Source organism: Streptopelia decaocto (genome assembly GCF_964273445.1).
Source record: "Streptopelia decaocto genome assembly, chromosome: 3".
Lineage (NCBI taxonomy): Eukaryota > Metazoa > Chordata > Aves > Columbiformes > Columbidae > Streptopelia > Streptopelia decaocto.
In genome coordinates this window covers 34,718,370-34,743,795 of record NC_138656.1, presented here as the reverse complement: position 1 = coordinate 34,743,795, position 25,426 = coordinate 34,718,370, and the positions used below count along the sequence as shown (strand labels likewise).

The 25,426-nt window shown below is 40.7% G+C and overlaps 1 protein-coding gene across 4 annotated transcripts in view; it reads left to right on the top strand.

Moving 5' to 3' along the window:
* The window catches only part of RASGRP3 (RAS guanyl releasing protein 3), a 62,383-nt gene that overhangs the window by 18,118 nt on the left and 18,839 nt on the right, over nucleotides 1-25,426 (top strand). For 2 of the 4 annotated variants that reach the window (XM_082048641.1, XM_082048640.1), the window contains exons 1-6: nucleotides 14,135-14,236; nucleotides 15,350-15,481; nucleotides 16,751-16,898; nucleotides 19,345-19,518; nucleotides 19,946-20,062; nucleotides 20,368-20,643. In XM_082048641.1, the coding sequence (XP_081904767.1) occupies nucleotides 14,232-14,236; nucleotides 15,350-15,481; nucleotides 16,751-16,898; nucleotides 19,345-19,518; nucleotides 19,946-20,062; nucleotides 20,368-20,643 (852 nt within the window). In that variant the 5' untranslated portion in view covers nucleotides 14,135-14,231. Of the gene's footprint in view, nucleotides 1-9,864; nucleotides 10,056-13,609; nucleotides 13,743-14,134; nucleotides 14,237-15,349; nucleotides 15,482-16,750; nucleotides 16,899-19,344; nucleotides 19,519-19,945; nucleotides 20,063-20,367; nucleotides 20,644-25,426 lie in introns of those variants that run through there. The other 2 variants (XM_082048643.1, XM_082048642.1) reach the window with 2 other exon arrangements.

The window sequence follows — 25,426 nt, the reverse complement described above, 5'->3', positions numbered from 1 at the left end:
GCAGATGAAAAACCAGAGCACCGCACAAGGCAGGCATCCCTGATTCATGGGACTGTGCAGCAGACAGCAATTTGCATGAGTTCCTAGGATCACACAGCAGGTCTGGCTACTGTCACGTGTGTCAGTGTTTTCTAGCATACCATTTGAATTTGCATTCTCTCTTTAAAGAACAACTTGTCTTGAATGGGAAAGTGCCACAAGGGAGTGAGAAAATTTACTGACCATTAGCAACTGGTCTAGTCTATCTCCTTGTCTGGGACCTACTAGCACATCTGTGGGAAAATAGCAGTTACATGTGAACCATTTTCTACATTCATCAAAGGGAAAATGAAGAACGATTTCATTAGAAATGCACTGTAACAGCCAAACGAGCAAAAGGAGCCAAAGTTCTGTCCTGCCCCTATGTCCTTTTAACTCTGGCTTGCTCCATCTCAGACATTCAGCTTCCCATTACTTTAGTCTCTGAAAGCCTCTTCCTGCCTTTAATGTTTTGCCAGTTGCTGCCTTCAATTTACTGCACTGATAAGTACTTCCCAGGCTGTTAATGTGTAGCTGAGATATTTCTGAAGCTGACCCATGTTTTGATTGTGGTTGCAGGAGGAAAGGTCAGCAGCAAAACTGTTCTTGCTACACAGGGAGGCCACTCCTCACACCAGGATAGGTGTAGGTTGTGAATTCACAGAGATGTGAGGTAATGTATGGGATAATAGGGATGAAGAGGAAAAAATAAACATGCACTTAACCTCCCCTCTTCACAAGATGATACCCTTACTTTTACTATATGTAAAGTAACTGCAGTAGTTCTTCAGCTGGGGAAATGCTGGAAAGAGTGGGAAATCAGGTATGGTCATCGATGCTGGCAATGACAGCAGGTAGGTAGGAGCTCTTGAAGCCTCGCTCCACTGATATCTGTGACTGCGGATAATAATTTTATTTTCTCTTGATACAATATAGCCACAGAGATGGAAAAGGGAAGAGATGTGTTTTAGCACCTTGTTTTCTGGGGCACATTCCTATAATCTCTACTGCTTGAGTAGGCACAAGCCTGTACAAGCACAAGCATGTAAAGCTTGACATGCTTGAGAAACTCCATACATGTCTGTAATTCCTGTGGCATCGTTGCAGTGTGTGGCACAGATGTTTGCAATGTGGCTGTCTGCCAGCATGGGCCTATATTTTGCCATAAGCAGTTACTCTACAGTGGGAAATAAGTGGAAATTACAGAGTTACCTGGAGTGAAAAAGCTTCTTCCAAGGCAAAATCAGTTTGGAAGCCACGGGTTTATCAAACAAGAAATTTTATACCAAACTGTCGTGGGTTAAGATTGCGGGGTGACAATCAAACCCTGGCAGATGTATTGTTAAGCCCCTCTCCCCCCCACTTCCCCCTTTTTGCCCCTCCCTCTCCCCCCTTCCCACTCAGGACAGGCGATCGGGAGGGAAAGAAGGACAGAGAGAAGAGAGTTGGAAAAATTAAAGATGTTTTACTAATGCTACTAATAAGAATAGAGAAAATAATACAAAATATACAAAACCAATCTTGAAAGTCTCAGCAACTGCAGAGCTGGCCACCAAAGTCCTGGATTAGACTCTGCAACCAAGCGGAGCTGGATTCAGTCTGTCACTAGGCCTCAGTTCTCAGGGATGGCCAGTAAGATCCTCTCCTAAGGTCGGCCATAAGCAGAAAGGGAAAAGGGACGAGATCCTCGTGGTCTCCCACTTTTATATGAAGTATTCACGTGAATGGAATGTTATACACAGTTGCTCAGTTTCTTGGTCGCTTGTTTCTCGTCGCCCCTCTCGCGAGATGTCCATCCATGCTTATCAATATGTTTGCATTCCATTGCTAGGTTTACCAAAACATGTGTCTGGTTCTCCAGGAAAATGCAGTTAATATGAAGGCTTTAGCTGACAGGCAAAATTCACTAAAAGAGAAACTTGTTTTTAGCAAAACCAGGACACAAACTTACTGAACTTCAACAGAAGTTAGAGGCTCTCATGGTTACTCTTTGCCTTAAAATTGATTGAAAAGTGGTGTGAAACTGAGAGTAGTGTTGACTCTTAAAACTCTCATAACTCTTGGAAGATTTAACAGCTTCAAAAAAGACAATACGCAGGGACTATGCTACTATAGATAAATTTGGCTAAGTTAAAAATCAGACAAAATAAGCTAAGTGGGGGAAAATGTGAATCTATCTGGGAATAGTGAAACAATTTTTGTGACAAATGTACTGAGGAGTTTGCCTGAAAGTTTTCCTCCTTTGAAGATGAACTAAGGTCTTCTTTAGTTTTTCCTTTGAACCTGTTGCATTCTGGGCAATTGTAGTACCTTGACCCCTAGAAAGTGGAAGTAAGACGTTATCATTATAGTACATGTTCAGATTTTACTGCCATTATTAGTTGGAGTTACAGTTACAGCCACAATGTCAGCATGGTAATCTGAGGAAACAAATATATAAGTGAATTGGAAAAGCTGAGGTACTGTAGATCACCAGTTCCGTAAACACTACAATTGCAATTGAGAATGAAACCTTTGTTACTTTTACAAATCCAGTTATCAAGTTATCAATTTTAAGGGTTTGTAAGTGAGGAAACCTGGGTTTTTTTCTGTTATCTCAGAAATCATCTTGGTTATCTTTCACAGAAAGATATAAGAATGCTAAACCAAATGCTGTCTAAGCAGCTCAAGCCTTAATCAAGTGACTTTCTGATTACTGAAAGTATTTGATCATGTGCCTGTCCATTAGCATTCCTCATGATTTCTGTAAGCTTCTTCTTTATTGTAAGTCAGCATGTATTTTACCTCATATGCTAATCTATGAACTTCTACAAGGCAGTATGTGGCTCTGAACTAAGAGTTTGGTGGTACATATGAGCAGATCCATATATCCACTTGGTTTCTTACCTAAGGTCCTACTCATTTAACCTCTGTTCCTGTAGAAGAGTAGTTGTCTAAGCCTCAAAATAATTTATAATAGCCTTCTATGTTAATGAGGTGACCTGTGATGACTTGAAAGTAAATATTTAGCCTGGGGGACTCTTCCCTCAAAGTTAAGCACAATGAAATACATTTTGACAATTTGTAACTTGTATACTTTTGTGCTAAGGTGATGAATGCTCACCCCTTAGAGGCTTTGTTGGATGTAAATGCAAGGTTTTGGACTCCAAGGCATGGACTCTGTGGGAGGAGGCCAGGGGCTACCCTATGCTGGACACACCTGCTTTCAGCTGTCTTTGCAAGGGACCCACCGGTGAACCCATCAGCCGAGTTGGTGGTACCTTGTGAAAAGATGTTTAAGAAAAGGCAGAAAATGCTGAGGGGGAGGGAACATGGAGAGAACAAGGCAGAGAGAGAGAGGCAGAAGGAAGAACAGAGGGAATAACGAGGTCAGAGGACTAGGAGGTGCTCTGTGGTGGAGCAGGTACTTTCCTGAAAGGACTGTGACCTGTGGATAAGTCCATGCCAGAGCAGGTACGCCTCCGAAAGGAATGTGGCCCATAGAGGTCCCGTGCTGAAGCACAGGACAAGAGAGAGAAGGAGCAGCAGAGAGAATCTGCTGTGTACTGACCTTGACCTCCTGCAGTGCTCGTTGCCTCACAAAAAGGGCTGAGTGCAACCTGCAGCAATAACGAGGGGGAAGGACAGGTGTCTGGAGTGAAATTTAATTTCCAAAGATGAGTCTATTTTGCACATGGCAGTAACTGGTGAGTGATTTCCCCTTCTTTATTTTGACCCATGAGTTTTCTTGCTCCTGTTCCTCCTATTTTCTTCCAATGCACTGCAGCAGGTGGTATTGACCAGCGGCTGTGTGAGTGTTTGGCTGCTAGCTGGGGCCTATTCACCACAGAGATTTACTGGTTTAGGGTAGGTGAATGAAATGGAGTTGGTGAAACTTTATCCTGTAGAGCCTGTAGAGCTCTGTAGCCACTAACATCCCCTGTGCAGTGTCTCTTGTTAATATAAGGTTTGGCTTTAGCTGCCCACCAGCAGTGTACACTTAGCCATCTCCCTCATCCTCCCTTTTGAGACATAAACGTCCCACTCTTTAATGTCTTTTGAAGTTCCCCTTTCATCCAGAAAAAATACTGAATCAAAGTACTAGGGTGCAGACAGTTACTGTGGTTTATTGCATAACTACAGCCTGAATGTGTGTAGCAAAGGTGAATGAGTACTGGTGAGTCACATTCGATGAGCCCAAGATTCTCATATTTCATTTTCATTCCTTTCCTGCCCCCAGCAAGGCTCGTATCTTGCATTCATGGAGCAGTGCCACAATCTCTCCCTTGTTCTGTGTCCTTGCTCCATTTGACAAATGTCATCACTAAGCCAGATGTGCCATCCTGCAGACAACTGCATGTGATGGCTGAGGTCATGGACTGGGACAGAAGCAGTGGTATGGGGCTGCCAGCATCACTGCACTTTGCTGCCTAGCACAGCTTTGGCATGTGTCAGATGCTTGGAGAAACCTGACCATCACTTGCTCAGAGTTTTCTAGAAATTTACTTGTGTGTTCCATAATAAATACAGACCACCTACAATAAATATTTAACTGCTTAGAGGGGAAAATCTTCAGGAGCCCTGCATTAGGCAACCTAAGACCTGTGTTGACTTGAGCCCAAAATGATGTCTCAATTGCACGTGTGTAGGCAAAGGTGCAACCGTTATGTGTGCCAGCTGGGATTCTTATTATGGTAATTACACTAATATGTGTGGAGACTAATCACAAGAAAGGGCCTCATTGTGAGAGCCTCCACTACATCTGCAAGGCAGCAGATTAACTCTGTCTCGAAGAACGTGCCCTGGACATGAGCAGGACAGGATAAAGGAAAAAGGTGTAGCAAGGGAAGTTATCTTTAAATCTTCTCATGAGACTCTCAGCTTCTTTTTCTGTGTACTGCTACTAATTTGGTTTCCCTGTTCAGCTGCTCATATGTAGCACTCTTTCTCCAGCAGCCAGGTGGAAGCTGTTTAATGCAAGCATTCAGTGGTGTGTTGTGTAGGCTTGGAGGAGGGGTAAACGAGGGGAGGTCTGGCTTACTTAAACCCCCAAGAATGTCCTAATCTTGTAAAGAATATGAGTCTCCTGCTTGCAGGCCTCTGGAAAGTTTATGGATAAACTGAGACCCATAGAGGTGCCTCTGTGTCAAAGTTGAACTGTTTGCGTGTGGCTCTATTTATTGTCTCTAACCAGAAGAAAAATAGCCCACTTTTAATTAATGGGGAAAATACTACATGATCATTTACTTTTGCTTGGCTAAAAAGCTGATTAAATTTCATTTAGCTAAATAAATATTACTCTGTATGTCAAACTTAAGCCTATTTGAACCTAACTTATTGGTTTAGCCTACACCTGTAACAAATATAACTTGCTTGAAATCCGTGTGAAAGTGCCCACACAAAGATTTGTGCTGGCTTGACATTTTAATATTAGTTAAACTGCCATAACTTGTAGGTGTGGACCTCCCCTTACTAGCCCCCAGCAGTAAAAGTGATTTCACTAATGACAGTAGCCAACACTTAAAACTTGACTGCATGCTGCCCACTCTGCTCACACCATTTGATGCTTTTGCATAAGACCACAAGTTTACTGGCAGGGTATCCTGTTGCTTTGAAAAACTAATGTATTACACCTGACCACATTACACCTGCTTCAAGAGCTCACAGCCTACACAGTTGTTTTAAATACATCTATCTAGAAAGTCCACAATAGCACCATCTCAAGGCTTCCAAAATGTTGAACATGAAATGCAGTTACACTGCATGAAGGGTGTTAAGGAGAGCCATCTGCTTGACATAACTGTGTGCATGTGGCTATCATGGTGATGGCAAGACTTGGAAGGGACTTTGTGTCTTGTAGTTCAGTCCGTCATGAACTTCTGCCTGCTGGGCACATTACTGCAGATGTTTCTGCTTTCACCCTAAGTAGGAAGCACACATCCCATAATGGTAATATTTCCTGAAATAAAGCATGACATGCCTGGTACCATGACTTTGTTCACAGGAATATTATGGTTGTATCTATTACCTAAATGAAGGGGGTCCCTTAGACAAAGCTATAGGCTTTGAGGGAGCACCGAGGCTGATATTGATCATTTTCCTACAATCCTTCACCCACTCATTGCTGTTGCCCCTGAAGTCCCATCCCAGCATATGGCAGGTTCCCAGCAAGACACATAGTGGAGTCTGTCATTTCAAGTGACCTGATTAAGAAAGAATGGGTAGCTGTGGAAGATTGTGTCTTCTGTGTCCTTAATAGCCTCTGTTAACCACAGTAAACCCAACAGGATTCATAATTCCATTTAAAGTCAAAAATGGGTTTTTTTGTTGTTTCATTGTAGTATGTAATAATTCACTAATTGTGTGATCTCATTAAGTAACTTCTGTTTTCCTTATTCAGCTTTCCTGAGTCCTTCTGAAACAGCTGGATGGCGATGAGATGTCTCAGAGTTACATTAGGAAGCACCTGAGGGCAGAGATTCTCTAGCTTATCTTTAGTTGGAAGTCCTACCGCACCTTTGGCAATCATTTTTTTAATAGTAATCACTTATTTCAAAGTTTTTAATTCTTTACGTGTATTATCTATATGTGTTATATAGATATATTATACATTTTTATATACACATTATTATACATGTATATATGTACACTATATACATGTATTATTGCATGTATGGGGTTTTTGTGCTTTGCACGTGTTGAGCCATTTTCTATCACAATATAATTTATTTCACTTATATAGCTTAAATGTATAGTTGTATTTTACTCATCCATCTCTAGAGGTGTGATGGGATACCATTGTGGCATGATATAGACAGAGGTTTATTGTTCTAGTAGAACAGCAATGCTTAAACACACAAGTAATGATGTAATGGTTGTGGTTGTTGGAGTCTGCAGCCACGAGATGTGATATCAGGTTTTGGCTCAGCTATAGATACGTGGCTTAGACCCAGTCAGGCAGTTCTTCCGCCAGTGGTAATGTTTTATTCTTCTCTCAGAAGTATATGAGAATAAAACCGTTTAGTGGTCAGACGGGCTGTTTAGGGGGATGGTATCTACTGGTTAAATAGTTCTCATATAATTAAAATACATCCTACCATTTTACATGAAGCATTATTTGTTGATTACTGTATGGCTGCCTTAATGCTGTTGCCAACAGCTGATAAGGCTTATACTCTCCTATGCTATATGTTATGGAGGATGGTAATACTAACAAAACTGAAAATACAGCTCAAATCTCCTCACATCCTACATTTCATGCTCAGCAGTTTTCAAGGGATAGGCAAAAAATGCAATAGCTTTTCTCAATTATATTTTTTAAAGAGCTGACTAAAATATATTTTGTAATACCCAATGTAAAATTTATTTTTCTCCTCTTGAAAAAAAAACTTAAGTCAGATGAAGTTGGAAGAGCTAGATAGCTGGCTCTCCGAAAAATCAAGCCAGTAAGTTAAGCACTTAGAGAAAGATTTTGGAATAGTCAAAAAGGACAAACGTGCCCAAAGTGGGATTCTAGCAAAAATTAGGTGCCAAAGTACGAAGTTGTGATCTTGAAAAACACTGCTCAGCTGCTGGCTAACTCTCAAAGCAAGTACACCAAGCAAATTATCTACTTTGTTTTTTTTTTTCCCCTTAAACATATAAACAGTCTTTGGAAGACTGAACCTAGGGTGACCCTGGCTCATGTGTGACCTGACCAGTAGGTTAGAGAGCCACGTATCTCCCTGTATTCTCTCTCTGATCCACTTCAGACAACTTGGGGTTTTGTGCGACGGTGCAGCTTTAACAGGAAGGGTTGAGCCTAGGCCCGGACATAACTGTTAGGACACCTTCTGCTACAATACCCAGCATGGGTTCAAAGCCAAGGACCACTCTGAACCCGCCTTCCCCTTTTTCTTAGGTGAGTGCTCTGGCTGCTCACTGTCATGTGAAAATAGTTTTCCTGCGATATGTTGCAAATAGGAGCTCTGCTCGATTCCTGGAAAAACAGACGTGTGTTCCTTCAAGAGGGGTTTCTGCACCACCAAACTCGAACAAAGGGCAGTGCTTTCTTACAGCCAGGAGGAAGGCACTGGCAGGACTGATGCTGGCACCTCTCCACTCATATTTGCTGTTGGCTGCTGCAGCATTGTGTGTGCACTGGCTTGGAGGAACTCCCTGCTTGGTGAGCGGTGCTTGTTGCCTGCAGGCTCCTTCTCTCAACTTCAGGGAAAAGTGTGTCATGTCTAAATCTTTTGTCGGATGGAACCAGAAAGAACCTGGCTGTAAGCATGCATCTAAAGATAACAGCATCTTTGGCTGAATGGTGCATTTTGAAGGTCTCCCAAGCAAAACACTACTGCATGATCAGAGCAGCCTGAGTCCTGCAGAAGTCTGAAGCCGGGTCTATAGAAGATTATCCAGTGCAGGACACTTTTCCAAGTGCTGGGATGCAATATAATGTGCTGCTGGAGGGTCCCTGACCAGCCAGTGGTCTCCTGAGTGGATCTCAGGTGCAGGTGGAAGTCAGCATAGGCCAGCAATGGGCAGTTTGTACATGCCAGCTCTGGGAGACTGAGACACTTCACTGGTGTGATACAGACCAGCCTTTGCTAGTTGTTATCAGCACCTTGGAGCTGTTCTGGGCATGGTTGGTTCAGTAGTGTGGACCTAACCTGAATGAGCAGTATTTTCTCCTCTTCCTGGGAAGTCGGTATTATGTCACGATACAACCTTCTGCTGAGGAAGGAGCACAGCTGCCCATGGCTGGCTGAGGTGGCACCAGCAGGGCAGGCCAAGCTGCCACTTGCCTGGTGTCCCTAGGCGACTGGACCATGGTGTCATCTGTGGGGCTGCAAGCTCACAGGGACCCAGCTCAGAGCACTCTGTGCTGCTTGTAACTGTGGCATTTGAGAGCAGGTCAGGGTGTGTTAGTAAATAGGGTGAAGGTTGCCAGTTCCACCAAGACTCAATTTGCAGTATGAGATCTGTGATATGGTAGCTTTGAGAAACTTGATATTTGTGAACTTCTGAAAACAGATTTTCCAAATTCCTGCATTGTTTTAATTCAAGGACTGTTTTAGCTCTACTCTTGGCTTTTTTTTTTATTAGAAAGTTGCTAGATGCACATTGTTCTTGCCACATTTTGAACACTTGTTATGATCAGGCAGTAGTGGGGCTTAGTCAGAGATAAACAATAAAATAATCATCTCTTCTTTAAATATAACCTGTAAAATTATTTCTGAAAAATTCTAACAGAATATTTTGTGCATCTTTCAGGTAAATGGATATTTTATAATTAAATGCATAGTAGATACATGGTACAATTTAGAAGTTTGTGTATGTGCTCAGGTTTCTGTGAGTGCTCAGCTACTGTGGGATGATTTATTTTAAAAAGCTGTAGAGACTGATCTTAAGGTTCCTTGGAAAATCGCCTCTGAGTTTAACATTTGCTATGAACTTCATTAAACATTTTATGTGGTCTGTGCCAATTAAGACTATTAGTATTACCATGAACTAGTAACCTTAGGAAAAAAAATGGTTATGCTTAAAAACATAAAAGCAGGGTTATTAACAAAAAGTGACTTATCAAGTGTAAATAAAATGCTCTGAACAAAATGTGCGTCATTGTAGATGCATGCCCTCATTTACCATCTGGTTTCTGGTTTATGACCCTTGCTATGGTTTTATTTTGTGCTAGTGGACAAACAATTGGACAGCACTTAAAAACATGAACTGGAATGTAGGAGAAGCTTACGGCAGTCTTTCATGTGCTCTGTATCGTGTGGGGAAGAAACAGTTTATAGAAGAGTTGAACTGTAAACATTGCATCCTGATGAGTCTTCCATATAGTCATATAATTATGATCTCTCTTTTTTTTTTCTTCAGATTTTCCTTGAAGTCCATCTAAGAATGCAACCAACAATAAAGTGAAAAAGCTGTGCAGCTGACGAAGCATCCTTTTACTTTATGAAAATGTCTCTTAATTTTTGACTGCAATTAAAGGACAATGGGGTCAAACACACTTGGAAAGGCTGCAACATTAGATGAGCTCTTGAACGCTTGTATTGAAATGTTTGGTATGGTTTTTCAATATTTTACTTCACTATTCTTGAACTTCATCTTACAATATAACCCCTGCTGGTCTCTGATTTAGCCAGTCTTTCCCTTGGCAAATAACATTTCTGTTCTGTAAAATTTTCCATGTTTCGTTTTGGCCCAGAATAACATGGGCCTGAATTTTAATCACGTGGATTCAGAGATTGCTTCTTCCATGCTCAGGATCAGAGCATCCCCACACGTAGGAAGTCAAGGAAGGGAGCCAGGAGGCCTGCGTGGTTGAATAGGGATCTGTTGGGTATGCTCAAGCAGAAGAGGAGAGTTTACAGGTCATGGAAGCAGGGGCTGGCCACTTGGGAGGAATATAAGGCTGCTGTTAGAGGATGTAGGAAGGCAGCTAGGATAGCCAAGGCCTCCTTAGAATTACAGCTGGCGAGAGGGGTCAAGGACAGCAAAAAGAACTTTTTCAAATACATAGCAGATAAAACTAATCCCAGAGGCAATGTAGGCCCACTGATGAATGGGGTGGGTGCCCTGGTGGCAGAAGATACAGAGAAGGCAGAATTACTGAATGCCTTCTTTGTCTCTGTCTACTCTGCCGGAGGCTGTCCTGGGGAGCCCCATACCCCTGAGACCCCGGATGAAGCCAGGTCAATGGAGGAGTTTGCTTTAGTTGATGAGGACTGGGTTAGGGAGCAATTAAATAGTCTGGATATTCATAAATCCATGGGTCCAGATGGGATGCATCCGCGGGTGCTGAGGGAGCTGGCTGAAGTCATTGCTGGACCGCTCTCCATCATCTTTGCCAAGTCTTGGGAAACGGGAGAGGTGCCCGAGGATTGGAGGAAAGCAAATGTCACTCCAGTCTTCAAAAAGGGCAAGAAGGAGGACCCGGGTAATTATAGACCGGTCAGCCTCACCTCTGTCCCTGGGAAAGTAATGGAACAGCTTGTCCTTGGTGACATCTCAAGGCATATCAAGGATAAGAGGGTTATTAGGGGCAGTCAGCATGGCTTTACCAAGGGCAGGTCATGCTTGACCAACCTCATAGCCTTTTATGAGAATGTAACAAGGTGGATGGATGATGGCGGTGGATGTGGTCTACCTTGACTTCAGTAAAGCCTTTGACACAGTCTCCCACAGCATCCTCACAGCTAAGTTGAGGAGGTGTGGTCTAGACAATAGAGTAGTGAGGTGGGTTGCAAACTAGCTTAGGGAGAGAAGCCAGAGAGTGGTAGTCAATGGTGCGGAGTATAGTTGGAGGCCAGTATCTAGTGGAGTGCCTCAGGGGTCAGTGCTGGGGCCAATATTATTCAATATATTCATTAACGATTTGGACGAGGGAATTGAGTGTACTATCAGCAAGTTTGCTGATGACACCAAGCTGGGAGGCGTGGCTGACACGCCGGAGGGCTGTGCTGCCATCCAGCAGGACCTGGACAGGCTGGAGAGTTGGGCGGGGAATAACCTAATGAAATTTAACAAGGGCAAGTGTAGAGTCCTGCACCTGGGCAGGAACAACCCCAGGTTCCAGTATAGGTTGGGAGATTACATATTAGAGAGCAGTGTAGGGGAAAGGGACCTGGGGGTCCTGGTGGACAACAGGATGACCATGAGCCAGCACTGTGCCCTTGTGGCCAGGAAGGCCAATGGCATCCTGGGGTGTATTAGAAGGGGGGTGGTTAGTAGATCGAGAGAGGTCCTCCTTCCCCTCTACTCCGCCCTGGTGAGACCACATCTGGAATATTGTGTCCAGTTCTGGGCCCCTCTGTTCAAGAAGGGACAGGGAACTGCTGGAGAGGGTCCAGCGTAGGGCAACCAAGATGATTAAGGGAGTGGAGCACCTCCCTTATGAAGAAAGGCTGAGGGAGCTGGGTCTCTTTAGTTTGGAGAAGAGGAGACTAAGGGGGGACCTTATTAATGTTTATAAATATATAAAGGGTGAGTGCCATGGGGATGGAGCCAGGCTCTTCTCGGTGGCAAACAATGATAGGACAAGGGGTAATGGGATCAAGCTGGAACACAAGAGGTTCCACTTAAATTTGAGAAGAAACTTCTTCTCAGTAAGGGTGACAGAGCACTGGAACAGGCTGCCCAGGGGGGTTGTGGAGTCTCCTTCTCTGGAGACATTCAAAACCCGCCTGGACATGTTCCTGTGCGACCTCACCTAGGTGTTCCTGCTCCAGCAGGGGGATTGGACTAGATGATCTTTTGAGGTCCCTTCCAATCCCAAACATACTGTGATACTGGGGATATTGTATTAAATTTTCTTCATACAGATAATGCACAATCATGGGTGTAGCTGTTTTTAAAATGCTGGCCTTCACCAAGAGAAGTGTTTAGTTGAATTATTCAAAGAGTTATTTCTGGCATTGTTCTTTGTCTTGAGTGGTTACACAGCTGCATTTCTGGCCAGTCATGGGGTTTTTTAAAGGGGGGTTTTTAAAGGTTTTCCGAGTCATCATGCAATAATTGGCAAGAATATGACTTAAGGCTCATGTAATCTTTTTACTCTTATTAAAATGTGATGTACCAGGTTTGAGGGAAAGAAGTGATGAAACAGACCTTGATCCATAACACCATTAATCATTACATATGTCACATTGCAGTCAGATGAGTTCATGGATGGACCTAAATGCTTTGCAATGGGACCTTAATTCACAAAGCTATGTTTAGATTCCCTTGAAATGCAGAACAGCTTTTGATTGGAATGATTGATTTTTTTTTTTTTCCCTTGTGAAGAGAAAAAAATATCTAAAGGCGTGAGAAGTTAAATAGCTAAGGGGCAGATCTTGCTATTGAGTGTAGTTCATCTCCATAGATCCATGTTTGTAGACCACTATCAAACTATTGTGTTAAATACCCAAAGAGAAGCAGCAGGGCCTATATATTTGTTGCCTGTTGGAAATCATGCCTCTCTTCCTTGTATACACACTCTCTTGACAAATGTAGTCCATGTGTTGTTCCCATTTCATACATGCATATCAACTACTGTATTTTAAAAAGAGAGACAGACAGAAAATATGTTTGCGGATGTTGCGGAACACTGGTCGTAAGCCTGCACACGAGGGAATAACTCTTTCCGTAGTTTCAGTGGCTATGTTGCAAAGACACAAGGATCTGAACAGCAGCTGGAGATGGGACCCTTGGGCACAGATATGAGATGTTGCTTTGAAATTTAATTCTTTGAGGCAGATCCCTGTTTTAACAATGTAATTGTTAACATAAAGTGATAAAACTGCAATAAAGAAACACTGTAAGTGGTTGTACATAAATCATCTCGCTGCCCTTTCAGTGGACTAGGTTTGCATTTGTTCTACATAGTGCTGTCCATACCCCATTTTTCTTGCTATGGCCTGTTATCTACACTGATGTTTTTTTACATACCACTACAACCTAGCAGTAGTTATTACTAAAGGAGCTTTTGTGTTATTTGGTTTTGTTTCCTACCTATTTGGTAGATAATGACCCAAGATTTCCACTTTTGATCCTTTCTCTCTGACTCCACTTGAGGAATGAAAGCTCCTTTCTGCTCGTGAATAATGTGGTTAACTCACTTGTTTCTCTTTTGCAGATGACAAAGGAAATCAGTGCTCCAGCCATTTGCCAAGAACCTTTCTTTTAATGCATCGGTGGTATCTGCCTTCCACAGAGCTGGCTGGCAAGCTTCTGTCCATATATCCTTTCAGGAAGACTTGCAAATTCATGTTAAATCTTCAGAAACAGATTGTTTCTGTGACTGCCTGTAAAAATGTGTCAACTAATTAGTGACAGACAAGGTTTAGGGGTGAAATTTTTTCAGCCTAAAATATGGAAGTCTCTGAGCTTTCTGCTATTGGTTGTGGACTTTTTCCATATGTAAAAGTGTGCCAATGTATACTTTGAATTGACTTTGAATAAGTGGAAATACATATTTACAAGCATTTTTGCTGGGGCAAAAAACAAACTGGCAACCAGGAAAGGGTCTGCATCCCCTAAAATGCTACAAAAGTGAATGCAATTTCAGAGCATATGGTGGTTATCTCTAAAAGAAGAGTTCAATACTGCTTTTAATTCAGCTGGTCTAATGTCAGAGTCCTCTATGGATAAAAGCAGCGTTATTGAATCAAGGCAGTAAATCTTTCTTTAACTAGCCTACGTATAGAGATGTCAATGGGGACGACTGCGATCAATTCAGATTAAAAATCTGCTATTTCATGAGGTAAGCATGCTTCTGGTCCTCTAGCATTTTGCTTTTTATGCTTTTGTGAATACTATCACTGTAATTTCTTTTTGTAAGTATTAAAACTAAACCATGGAAATATAAAACTTTTCTTCTTTTCTTTTTTTTTTTTTTCTTAACTTGATCTCCTGTCCATACCAAAGCGTGAACTCTTGAGTTTTGAAAAGGGGAGCCATTCAGCCTTAAAGACACTTAATTGTATTGACCTAAAAAGTTTATTGTGTTATAATTTACCTGGTGTTTGAGTGTGATGTCTCTTAGAGGGAGACTACTTCAATGCCACACAGAGGAGAGACACATTTTGCTTCAAGATGTAATCTAGTGTGGTAGAGAAAGATTGTCTCTGGGCTATTGTTTTCGTTTCATGCAGCCCCTATGTAGTTTATGACAACATGAGTGTGTTAGTGATGCCAAAGCTATACAGGTCGAGTATGTTCTGATCCTTGCACCGTCTCTGACCTTGTTTCTATGGGAAAGCTTTCATGTGCTAGGCTGTGCTTGTGTAGCAATAATTTTTAAGTTAACATGATGTAACCTACTTCCCTCAAACAAATGCCTTTTCTTTCTTCCTCTGTACTAAGTTATACCACTGTGAAGAAAAGGAGGGAGGTATTGAAAGTAGAGGAGACATCTCATTTGCATGGTTATCATGGTAGAACTGCCACTCAAATTCACATTTTCATTTTCCTTGAAAAATATATTCTGAGCACATAGTTTGTCTCATTTAGACAAGGAATAAGTGCAAGGGTCATTTGGGTGTCCTGGCAGCGTAAGTCAGGACACATGTGTGTGAGTTAGGACACGTGTGTTCCTTTTGTTTGTGTCACCTGAGACATCACTTTAATTTCACATTTGAATAGAATGCTGCTGTGTTGTACTGCGCTGAGTTAACCAAAGGAAATCATATTATTAAGTGGCTTTGCCACTTCAGTGTCACAGATAATCACAGCAGCAACAAATTGGGGTAGTCCGCTCTCTCTGCCCAAAAGCCAATAAGTACTATTGAATAAAATGTGAGTATACATATATGCAGCCACTGACTGTCACACCTGAATCCCTGGGCATCTCTGAACCACTGTCTGTGGATTTCAGATACTGGATTTTGGAATTTCCTGCGGAGTTTAACTTGGATCTTGGGCTGATTCGTTTGACTGAAGAGTTTCGAGAAGTAGCCAGCCAGCTCGGATACGAGGATCACATCCATCTCATTGATATCTCCAGCATGTAAGGATGTTATGAGCTTCAACATCTCTCTCTGTAACAGCAGAATTCTAGTTCTGTGCAAAGTGTAAAAGTATGGGCCATCTTGATCTTGAGAGAGCAAAAAAAGCAGTTACAAAATGATTATATTGTCTTCTAAATTTGAAGTTACTACAAACTTGAAATCCTAGTTGTAGTGTCACAGTAGAGAGAAGATTTGTATCTCTGTGTAAGCTTTTAATATAAGCAGGAAATAAATAATTTTCTTCACAAAGCTAGTGCCAATTAAGTGATTAATATTACTTTTTTTCCTATAATTTTTCATTCAGAATGCAAGCAATGCAGTGACTGGCATGTTGTGTAAATCTGGCATTTTGTCAGGGAAACTCTTTTATTCCCTCATCAGTAACCTGCTAATAATGGCTTTCTGTGTACTTCTTTTCTATTGTTTAACTGGATAATCTTTAGCATTCACGTTTGTAGTTTTATTGCATCAAAATTATTATACTAATATTTCCTTAACATGCTGAAATGAAAGTTATGTTTTAAACACCACCAGATAGGCTCTTGGATCTCAGCTGATATTGTAGATTTTCTTTCAAAATATGGCATATGCATAGTGACTTTTCCTTACTTTAAAATGGCACAGCAACCTGTGAGGACAGCACTACCAATCTCAATGAGGATTGCAAAACTTCCTCCAAGAACAGTACCAGTGAAATCACATTAATATTGTCTCTTCAATCTTCATTTTAAAATATTGTTAGCAACCTCTTTCTGCACTCTGAAGTGCTTTTACTTCCTATGCGTAGGAATTATTTAATTGCATGCAAGCAAATGATTTGCCTTTTTGTCCACCTACTTCTTACTGTTTTGATAGCTGTTTGTTTCTGCTGTTCCATTATTTCATGGACCCATGGTCTTATGGAGTAAAAATTACTCCTTGATATTATTCAAGTCTTTTTTTAATTCTGTATCAGTATTTGATGTGACCTGTTCTTCTTGTATTCCCAAAGCATTTTTAATTGTGGCTTCCTGTATCATAGAGAAGAGTACATTGTCCTTTTATTCAGATAGAGCCTGCTATTATTTATAATTTGCAGTAGTGCCTCCGAAACTCTTCTGTTATGTACCTGAATGGGTCTTACTCTGGATGTTTATTATGTGCTGGATGTCACAGATCAGAAAACTCATGATCTGCCTCTTGGTAATTTTAAATTATGTGTGGAAGCTGTGGGCTACATTCTCATGTACCTAAACAGAAGTTAAAATTGTACCTATTTTCTGTTGCAGTCCTTCCTATGACTGGATGAGAAGAGTTACACAGAGGAAGAGGATTTCCAAGAAAGGAAAAGCCTGCCTTCTGTTTGACCATCTAGAGCCCATTGAGCTAGCTGAACATCTCACTTTTCTGGAGCATAAATCTTTTAGGAGAATTTCTGTAAGAAGCCTAAAACTTTCTCACTTGCAATTAGGAGCCTGTCCTTAAAGAGCTTTCACACAGTTTAACATTTATGACTTTTTTCCCCTCAGCATTTCAGTGTAGTAAATCTTGATAATTCTTCCTATGATGTACATAGCCATGGCTGCACCAGCACTTCCTTGATCTTTTTCATGACTGATACTTTTAGTGACAGAAGTTATATTTTTGGAGAGATTCTGGGCAAAAATTACTGCTAAAAGCTACTGCAGCCGTGAATTGCAGCAATTGGTTAAACTAATATTATTGTTCAAAATCTTCAGGTATTTCTTTCTGCTCTGAGGAAAATAGTTAATTACTTTTCAGGAAACATCAGGGTCTTTGCAATGAATAATTTTTGAAGAGGCCAAAATATATATAGTGCTTCTGTAGTCTCCATTCACTCCAAACCACTTCTTCAGAAACTGTCCTTTCATTTGCCAACTTAGGAGCAGAAGATAATTCAGGCTGGAATGAATCTCAGGAGGCCTCCAGGCCAAACCCCTGCGCAAAGCAGGGCCAGCTCTGAGACAGATCATGTTTCTCAGGGACTTAGCTAGTTGGGTCTTGAAAACTCGCAGAACAGAGACAGCACAACTTCTCTTTCCTCCCATATTGGCACTGAGGAAAATTCAGATACAGTTGCTTCTTTTCACACAGGATTGTACATGAACAAGAGGCACAAATGGATGAAAATGAAAGCAGAAGCTAAAGGAAAACAAATGAGTAGTCCAAATGCCAAAAGAAATGCTAATTTCTGCTGGCAAATATCCCTATGAAAAGGTTGCAGGTTGTCACTGTATCTGGTGGCAAATGGAAGCAGTAATTTCTCAAGCTGACGCATTCTCTTCAGGAAAAAAAAATGGACTTACTTTAAAGTTTTTAGGAACATGAAAAAATCAGACTCCAAAACTAAGAAAAATATATGAGTGTTTTGTTTTTTTTTTTTTAATTTCAAGAGAGGAAGGAAGAAGAGATCAGTGAGAAGCTGAGACCAGTCTAAATAGAATCACTTTTTACGTCATTTAATAACATTCAAAGGTTTTTACTCTAGACTTCAAGTAATGGGAAAACACCCTACCGTGATCTATGCAATCCTAACTTCAAAGAGGGAGGGAGGGACAAGAAAAAAAGGATGGATTTCTAACTAGATTTAAGATATATTTTAATTCCTTTGGGAATTCCAGGAAGAAAACTCAATCCTGCAATGCGTTTTCTTTTTTCCTTTCTAATTTGTCTGTTTATTCTTCAGCTTAAATTTTGCTATCTCAGATGCTTCTCTGCAACCAATTAGAGTTAATTAATCTTATCTAGTACACTATACTGTAATGCAATGAAGAGGTTTGAAAGATGTGTTGCTTGTTTATATGAAACTGGTAACCAAAAATTTGTAAGAATGGTACTTTACCAGGAAATAAAGTGAAGGGCACACCTCAAAACGTAGAAGTTTAAAAAAACTAGTCTGGTATTGCCAATCTAATTTAAAGAACAATTGAGAACTGCTACAGAGAAACAACTAGCATTTGTTTGGAGATGTCAATGAGACAAGGTGATTCACTGTAAGCTATTCAGAAATGTAAGAGTGACACTTATTTTTGCAAAGTAGACAAAAGTGTTATCTCAAAGCTGTGTAATTGTAAAAGATTATTAGTCCGAATCCTGTCTTTGGTTTTACCTATTTAAAAATGTGGAGGAGAAGGAAAAGCAGTGTTAACTGTGACAGAAAACATTGAAAAGTATCTGAACACTGAGATACTGTTTATGTGCAGCTCTGAGACAAGCATCTGCTGTGTAGGAGCATATGCCATCATGTGGTCTTCTGCTAAGACCAAGAAAGCCGTGTTGTTTTGCACTGCTAGCTACTCCCTGCACAAGCTAAAGTTATATCTTAGGCTTCTGAAAATTTGTCTTAAAGGGACAGCTTCTGGGGATGCAGTTAAAACTCCTGTGAAGAGTGACAGAGCCCCTATAGATTTCAGTGGGGCCAAGATTTCCCTCTTTACATCAACAATGGATTTGGTCAGGATATTGGAGTGGGAGGAAAGCACTTATTTATATACTTCTTGCTTGTAGCACTAGATAATTGCTATAGAGTATCATGCCATGAGGATGTCAAGTAAAACTACACAGAATAAAGTGTTGTAAGTGTTGATTAAATCATAGGAAATATGATTCCATGGAAGTAATAATCATGCTCATAGGCATACTGCTGCCTGGCACACAAACACTCAAGTTTTAAGTTGACATTTAATTAATTAAAAACAGTAACAAAATTTTAAGAAAGAACTGATGTACAGTAGGGTCTGCTGACCCTGAGTCTTGATCACTTTCTAGGCAAAAGGAGCTTTAAAAGGAAACAAATGATCAAAGCTTCAGTTTGACTCTTGAGTTGTCCACCATTTTACTGGAAATGCCTTCTTGCTGTTAGTTCACAGACTACCAAAGCTATGTGATCCATGGCTGCTTGGACAACAATCCCACTTTGGAAAGATCTATTGCTTTATTTAATGGTATCTCCAAATGGGTCCAGCTCATGGTTCTCAGCAAGCCAACACCCCAGCAAAGGGCAGAAGTAATCACGAAATTTATCAACGTTGCACAGGTGAGTCTTGCATGTGACTCTTTTTCCTAAAGTATAAAGCAATAATACAAATAGAGATTGCAGTAAACAAGTGAACTGGACACTCTTTGAGTTATTTCCTCAGTGAATAGCCTGTTCAGCATCACTGCAGGTTATTTGTTCAGGTGTGGTATGTCTGCATTTTTTAACTAGCAGACATAACTGTATAACAATTTTTGTTGTTGTATTCTGATTGACAGCTGTCATTATTGCGTGTTTCTTGTGGAGCTAAGCTAATTAAAAAAAAAAAAAGAAGAAAAGCTGAACTGTTTTGTTATGTCCCCTTGCTTAGTGATTTCTGATTTAGCAGTGATGGGTTGTCTCCTTTTCACTTGTCATGTGTGACACTGGGTAGCTGTCCCATGTATTTCCTCGATTTTTAATTATGCATGGTCAATCTCTCCTGCAGAAGCTCCTTCACCTCCAGAACTTCAACACGCTGATGGCAGTTGTGGGAGGTCTGAGCCACAGCTCTATTTCTCGCCTGAAGGAAACTCATTCTCATCTGTCTTCAGAAGTCACAAAGGTATGGTGGACTCCACAATATAGACATATTGAGCAGAACATGACCTCTTTGAGGTAGGGTGGGTTCTGCAGTGCAGGTGTCTCACCAGTACAATACCTGGATCATGACAGGGCATCCTAAAAGGCACTTCAGTTGTGTTGCTGCTGGCGGAGAAGGATGAGCTCACAGAGATCCTCTGCTTGCTTGTCTGTGCCAGAGGGGAAATTACACTGTTGGTACCCTGACATGAGTCGTGCTCATTTAAGACAGGTGAAGGAAATGCTATGAGTGCTTTCACAGAGGCTTGTTTTTCTGCCTATTTGTAGGACTGGAACGAAATGACAGAGCTGGTCTCTTCCAATGGAAACTACTGCAACTACCGCAAGGCTTTTGCTGACTGTGTTGGCTTCAAGGTTCCTATTTTAGGAGTTCATTTAAAAGACTTGATTGCTGTCCATGTAATTTTTCCTGACTGGATAGATGAGAACAAAGTAAACATAGTGAAAATGCAGCAGCTTTCCATCACCTTGAGTGAATTGGTTTCTCTCCAAACTGCCTCTCATCATCTAGAGCCTAATATGGATTTAATTAACCTGCTAACCGTGAGTATTGAGCATGTTTCAATTCAGTTATTCAGATGTTGAATAACAGCAGGAATGTTCATGTCTGTAGAGATTAGTGCACATTATTATCCCAGTTTTATAAAAGAAAATGGAGAGAATACAAAACAGAAACAAGTTCACATCAGCTGTGAATAAATTCAGAGAGAGTTTCATTACTATAGTATGTGATGGCTGGAAGCAGCAACAGGATTGTTATTAATTAGCTATTTTAAATATGACAGAAAGAGAACTGTATTTGTGTCAGGAGAAATAAATCTAAGTTCTGAGTACTTAAAATTGACGCTTATGTCTCCTGTGCAAAGATCAGGTGATGTATGGACGTGGGCACACAAGTGAAATTCCAACTTGACCATCACTCTGTCGTTGCTCCCCTGTGCTTAGTGGGCAACACGGTACTCTTCCAATCCAGTGAAAAAAATGTTCTTGAGTGGTGTTAAACAGCCCCTACAACCCCCGCACTTCTACCTCCCCTTCACCATTGGCAGGGGCTACATTTTGGGAAGTTTGAAACTTGCACACACAATTTACTGATAAGGATGAATGTCCCACTTCAAACCAAAGGAAAGTGAGATTTTAGAAAGACTGAATAAAACATTAAAAAAAAAAGCTGCAAATGACAACGCTAAATGGAATTAATTTTCGGTCTCCTTTTTGATATGTAGACAATAAATGTTATTTTAATAAATATTACACTTTATTTGAAAACACGCTGAATCGTGGAGCCTGAACCATCGGGCCAAACCCTGTTTCTATTGAAATTTAGTCATTTTAGCACTGGTCTTAGTGTTTGACCCAACACCAGTTTGTTCAGGTCGTGGGCAAAAAAAAACCCAGTGTATTGGAATTAAAGACAGAACCTGTGAAACCTGCAACAAAAGGAATATTTTTTTGTTATAAACCAGTTGCTGTTGCAAGCAAATAAAAGTCACCTACTCATCTGAGAATAGTCTGAAACATGTCACAGTAGGTGAAGAACTCTCTTAATAGGTAGTAATTTTATGCTGTTTCTATTCTTGTTATTTAACTTTGTCTCTCAGATCTCTAATCTGGACTGAAAGAGAGTTTCTTTGCTCTCCTTAAATCAAGATAATTATTTAAAAAATAAACTTAGAAGTAAGCAAGGTCAATGTGTAACTGGGGCAGATTTCAGAATTTTTCCAGTATTTATTTTGTTAGATAGCATGAACTTATCAGAATTTACTCCCTGAGAGGTGAAAACCAATTCCAGCTTTTCCTCAGTGAGGTGACAGACTTGAAGTGGCTCATTACCTAGATCATTCTAGGTAAATGCATTAACTGGAAGGCTATTGGGCAGGAACTCTGGAATTTTTTCCTTTCATGCTTTACTTTAAAATATTAAAAAATGTACATATCTAGAAATTAATAAGAGGTGCTATTTTGTGGTGGATTTATGCTGGGATTGATCAAGTACAGGGATTTAAAAGACAGAAGCTAACAAATATGAGCGTGAGTTTGAAGCAGCCAAGCCAGTGTGGATATACCTGTGACTTCACTGTAATGAGGTATGGGAAAGTTTGGGGGAATAGGAAAAGCTTCTCCTGTTGCACTTTGTATGGAGCAATCTGAGAAAAAGTCGTAATCACAGTTAGTGGGACAGGGAAGAGAAGGGACCATGTATTGCCCACTGCAATGCCCACTTAATTAAAATGTTAGACTGTAAAGGCAGATATTACCTGATTTTGTTTTAGTAGTGACTGAGTCACATTCTTGTCTTATGCCACTCTTTCCCTCCCTGCTCCTTTCTGAAAGGTCTTAGTTTCTTACAAACTTGGCTGTGAGTAGGGAGAAGTGGAACCTCAGGTTTTAGAGAAATGAACAAAGAGAAACTGAGACCAAACCAGCAGAAATTAGACAATGCGAAGTGAGAGATGGAAGCTGAACCACTCCTGACATTTTCATTAGCTGTTCTTCTCTGTTTTGGAGGACAGCCTGCTTTCCAAAAGCAGCAGAAAGCTTCAAATTTTTCTAAGACCTTGCAGGTTCATTCCCATCATTTTATCAACCTGAGTTTATGTGTTTTACCTCGTTTTCAATTTTTAAAATATTTTCCTTGTTTTGTTTGGGTTTTTTAGCAAAATGATACAGATTTTATTTATATCTACATAATGTTTGAATCAGTGTATTTCATTTACCAGAAGAAATTGGCAAGTACGTTTTCACTTACTATGCTCTGATACAAATTAATTTGGAATATAACTGTGTTGATTTTGGTTACAGTTGATGCAATCCGATTGTAGATGAATGAATCTGCATGATGCAGTGTTGATTCCAGACCTGATCATGGGTTAAAATTAACTTGTGCTTCTTTTTAACCGTTAGCGTGATTCCATGGTGATACCTTTCAGTAGTGAAGGAGACAGCATAGGTATACTAGTTAGACAGCTGTAGGTATCCTAAAACCTTTCAAAGGTAATTCTGTCTTCCCAGTAGTCACTAGAAATGTGGTTGTGAGTCGAGTAGGTTTGATAGTGTGGGAGTTTGGATTTAAGACGGCGACTCCCAAAAAGGATAAAACCAAATTTCTACAAAAGATTCCCAGACCTGGGTTTTGGTATATCTCATAATAATATTATTAATATTCTCACTTTTATTCCAGTATGTAGGTTTTTACCTCATTTGTACATATGAATACATTGCAGTTCTCTTTTTTACAGTGGTCTCTTAAACAGCAATAATGAACTCTTATAGCAGGTGAAATGTTTTTGTCAATCTTTTTGTTAATAAGAAAGCTTGAAATTATAGGTTGGGGTCAGAGAAAGATAAGAAAGTTAGGATTGCAGCCCAAAGCTGACAAGAACTGACTAAATATAGTTGACCTTGCTATGTGCAAATGGTCTTTTAGCAGATTTAGCGTCCCTTGCTGCCAAAGTCATCCTAAGTTTTCAGAGCCTGAATAAATAACTATTCTATTTATTGCTAGGTCTTTCCTCTCTAATGTAAAGTGTAGAAATTTTTCTCGTCTTTAACTTACTTAGAGAAAGTCCCTTTCAAAACTAGTAAACGTGCATAAAGGTGTGAATTGCTTTTCATTTGCATGTGAATCAGCTGACTCAACTATTCGTTCACTTCTGCTGTTTTCCCATTAAGCCGCTTCCATGCAGGCAGGCTTTTAGGAGGTGTTTTGTCCTGGTAAGCAATGTGTAAATCTCTTGTCTGGCCTCCATCCCTTGCAGCATCGCCTTTTACACCTCACTTAGCAAGTGCTAACAGCCTGGCTTCTGCTTGCTTGACACGTAAATCACTGGGTGCTTGGTTGGCGGAGTCCAGCAACTTGCACAAAAAGATAAAATGGGTATTTATTGGACTAAGTGGGCATGTGGGAATTTGTCCTGGTCTTTTTTTTCCTCAGTGGTGGATGCCTATACACTCTGGGGGAGCTGATACCTTTCAAGTGTTTTGGAAACGGTGGCGTAAGTGGAAGTTGTATTAAGAGCTATGAAGTGAGAGCTGGCTAAAAGCTGGACAAGGCTTGGTAGGAAACTTCAGGCCCCCTGGTCAAAGTTCTTCGGGTATTTTTCAGGTGCCATTGTGCATATAGACCTAAAGGGTGAATGGGGAACAAGAGAGCTTGAATCTCTCTGGCTTCAGTGGTAGGTACTGAATGATAAGCATTTTGGAAAATTGGGCTCTTTCTTGCTTTAAACAACTGCACACAAACTTAGAAGTTTGCTTCACCCCCACATCTTATTGTCCACATAAAAAATCAGCTGCTAGCTCACAGAATTTTAGCTTTGAACAAGTAACTGAAAGAAGCCAGTTAAAATGCCACAAATAAGGCAAAGGTTTATTCTATGGACCAGCAAGACAAAGGCCAGGCTTACTGGTACAGGAGACTGCAAAAGCTGAGATGGAGCTCTGGTGATGCAAGTCCTCCCTTGTCATGTGTAAATGATACAGAGTTACATGGGCAAGAGAAGTAAATGTGCCACGACTCAGCTGCCAGTGAGCCGGAGCATCTTACACAAAGACGGACTCACATCTTGGTGCATGCTTGCTCTTAGTCTGTGTGGTTATTCCTCCTTCCCTGCATTGTTGGCCACACTCACTCCTTCTCCACTGGCTCTGTACCCAATTCCCTGCCAGACTCTGGCATCTGAATCCTGGAGCTAAGAATAAGTAGTAAATGAGGACCTAAGCACAAGCTTGGTAGTGCACCAGAGAGGGATAGTAGTTCTAATAACATTTTCATCATTAGAAAACTTACATTTGGTAAGAATGCTTAAGGGATTTCTTTACCTGCTGTGCAGTACTTCCACATTGTTTTTGTTTCACAACATGAAATTTACCTGTGGGTAAATGTTTCATCACTTTCTGTAGATTGCAAGAGGATCTCAGTCGCTCAACTAGTCCACAGTGCATTTATACTAATTTTGTTAGAATTTACTTGGTGCCACCATTTCCCCCCCCGCTATTTTTAGGTCTCAACAGCTCTTTATCTAACCTGTTCTGAGACTATATGCAAATGACTGGAAAGTCCCAGTCGTTTGTACAGTCTAGTGAAGAGAATGAGAAATATCAAAACAATCAAATTGAAAGTTACCCTCCCTAACTTGTGTTCGTAAGTTCCACTTACAAAAAAAGCCACACCTTTCAAATCCCTCCTCCACCCTCTCAATCTCCCCCAAATTTCTTGGAAAAATAGGACAGCGATGAAAGTAAAATTAGAATGGAAACTGCCACCCACTGGAAAGGTTGCCCTAGGAAAAGTCTGATTACACTTTATCTGTCAGAGCAAAACTGT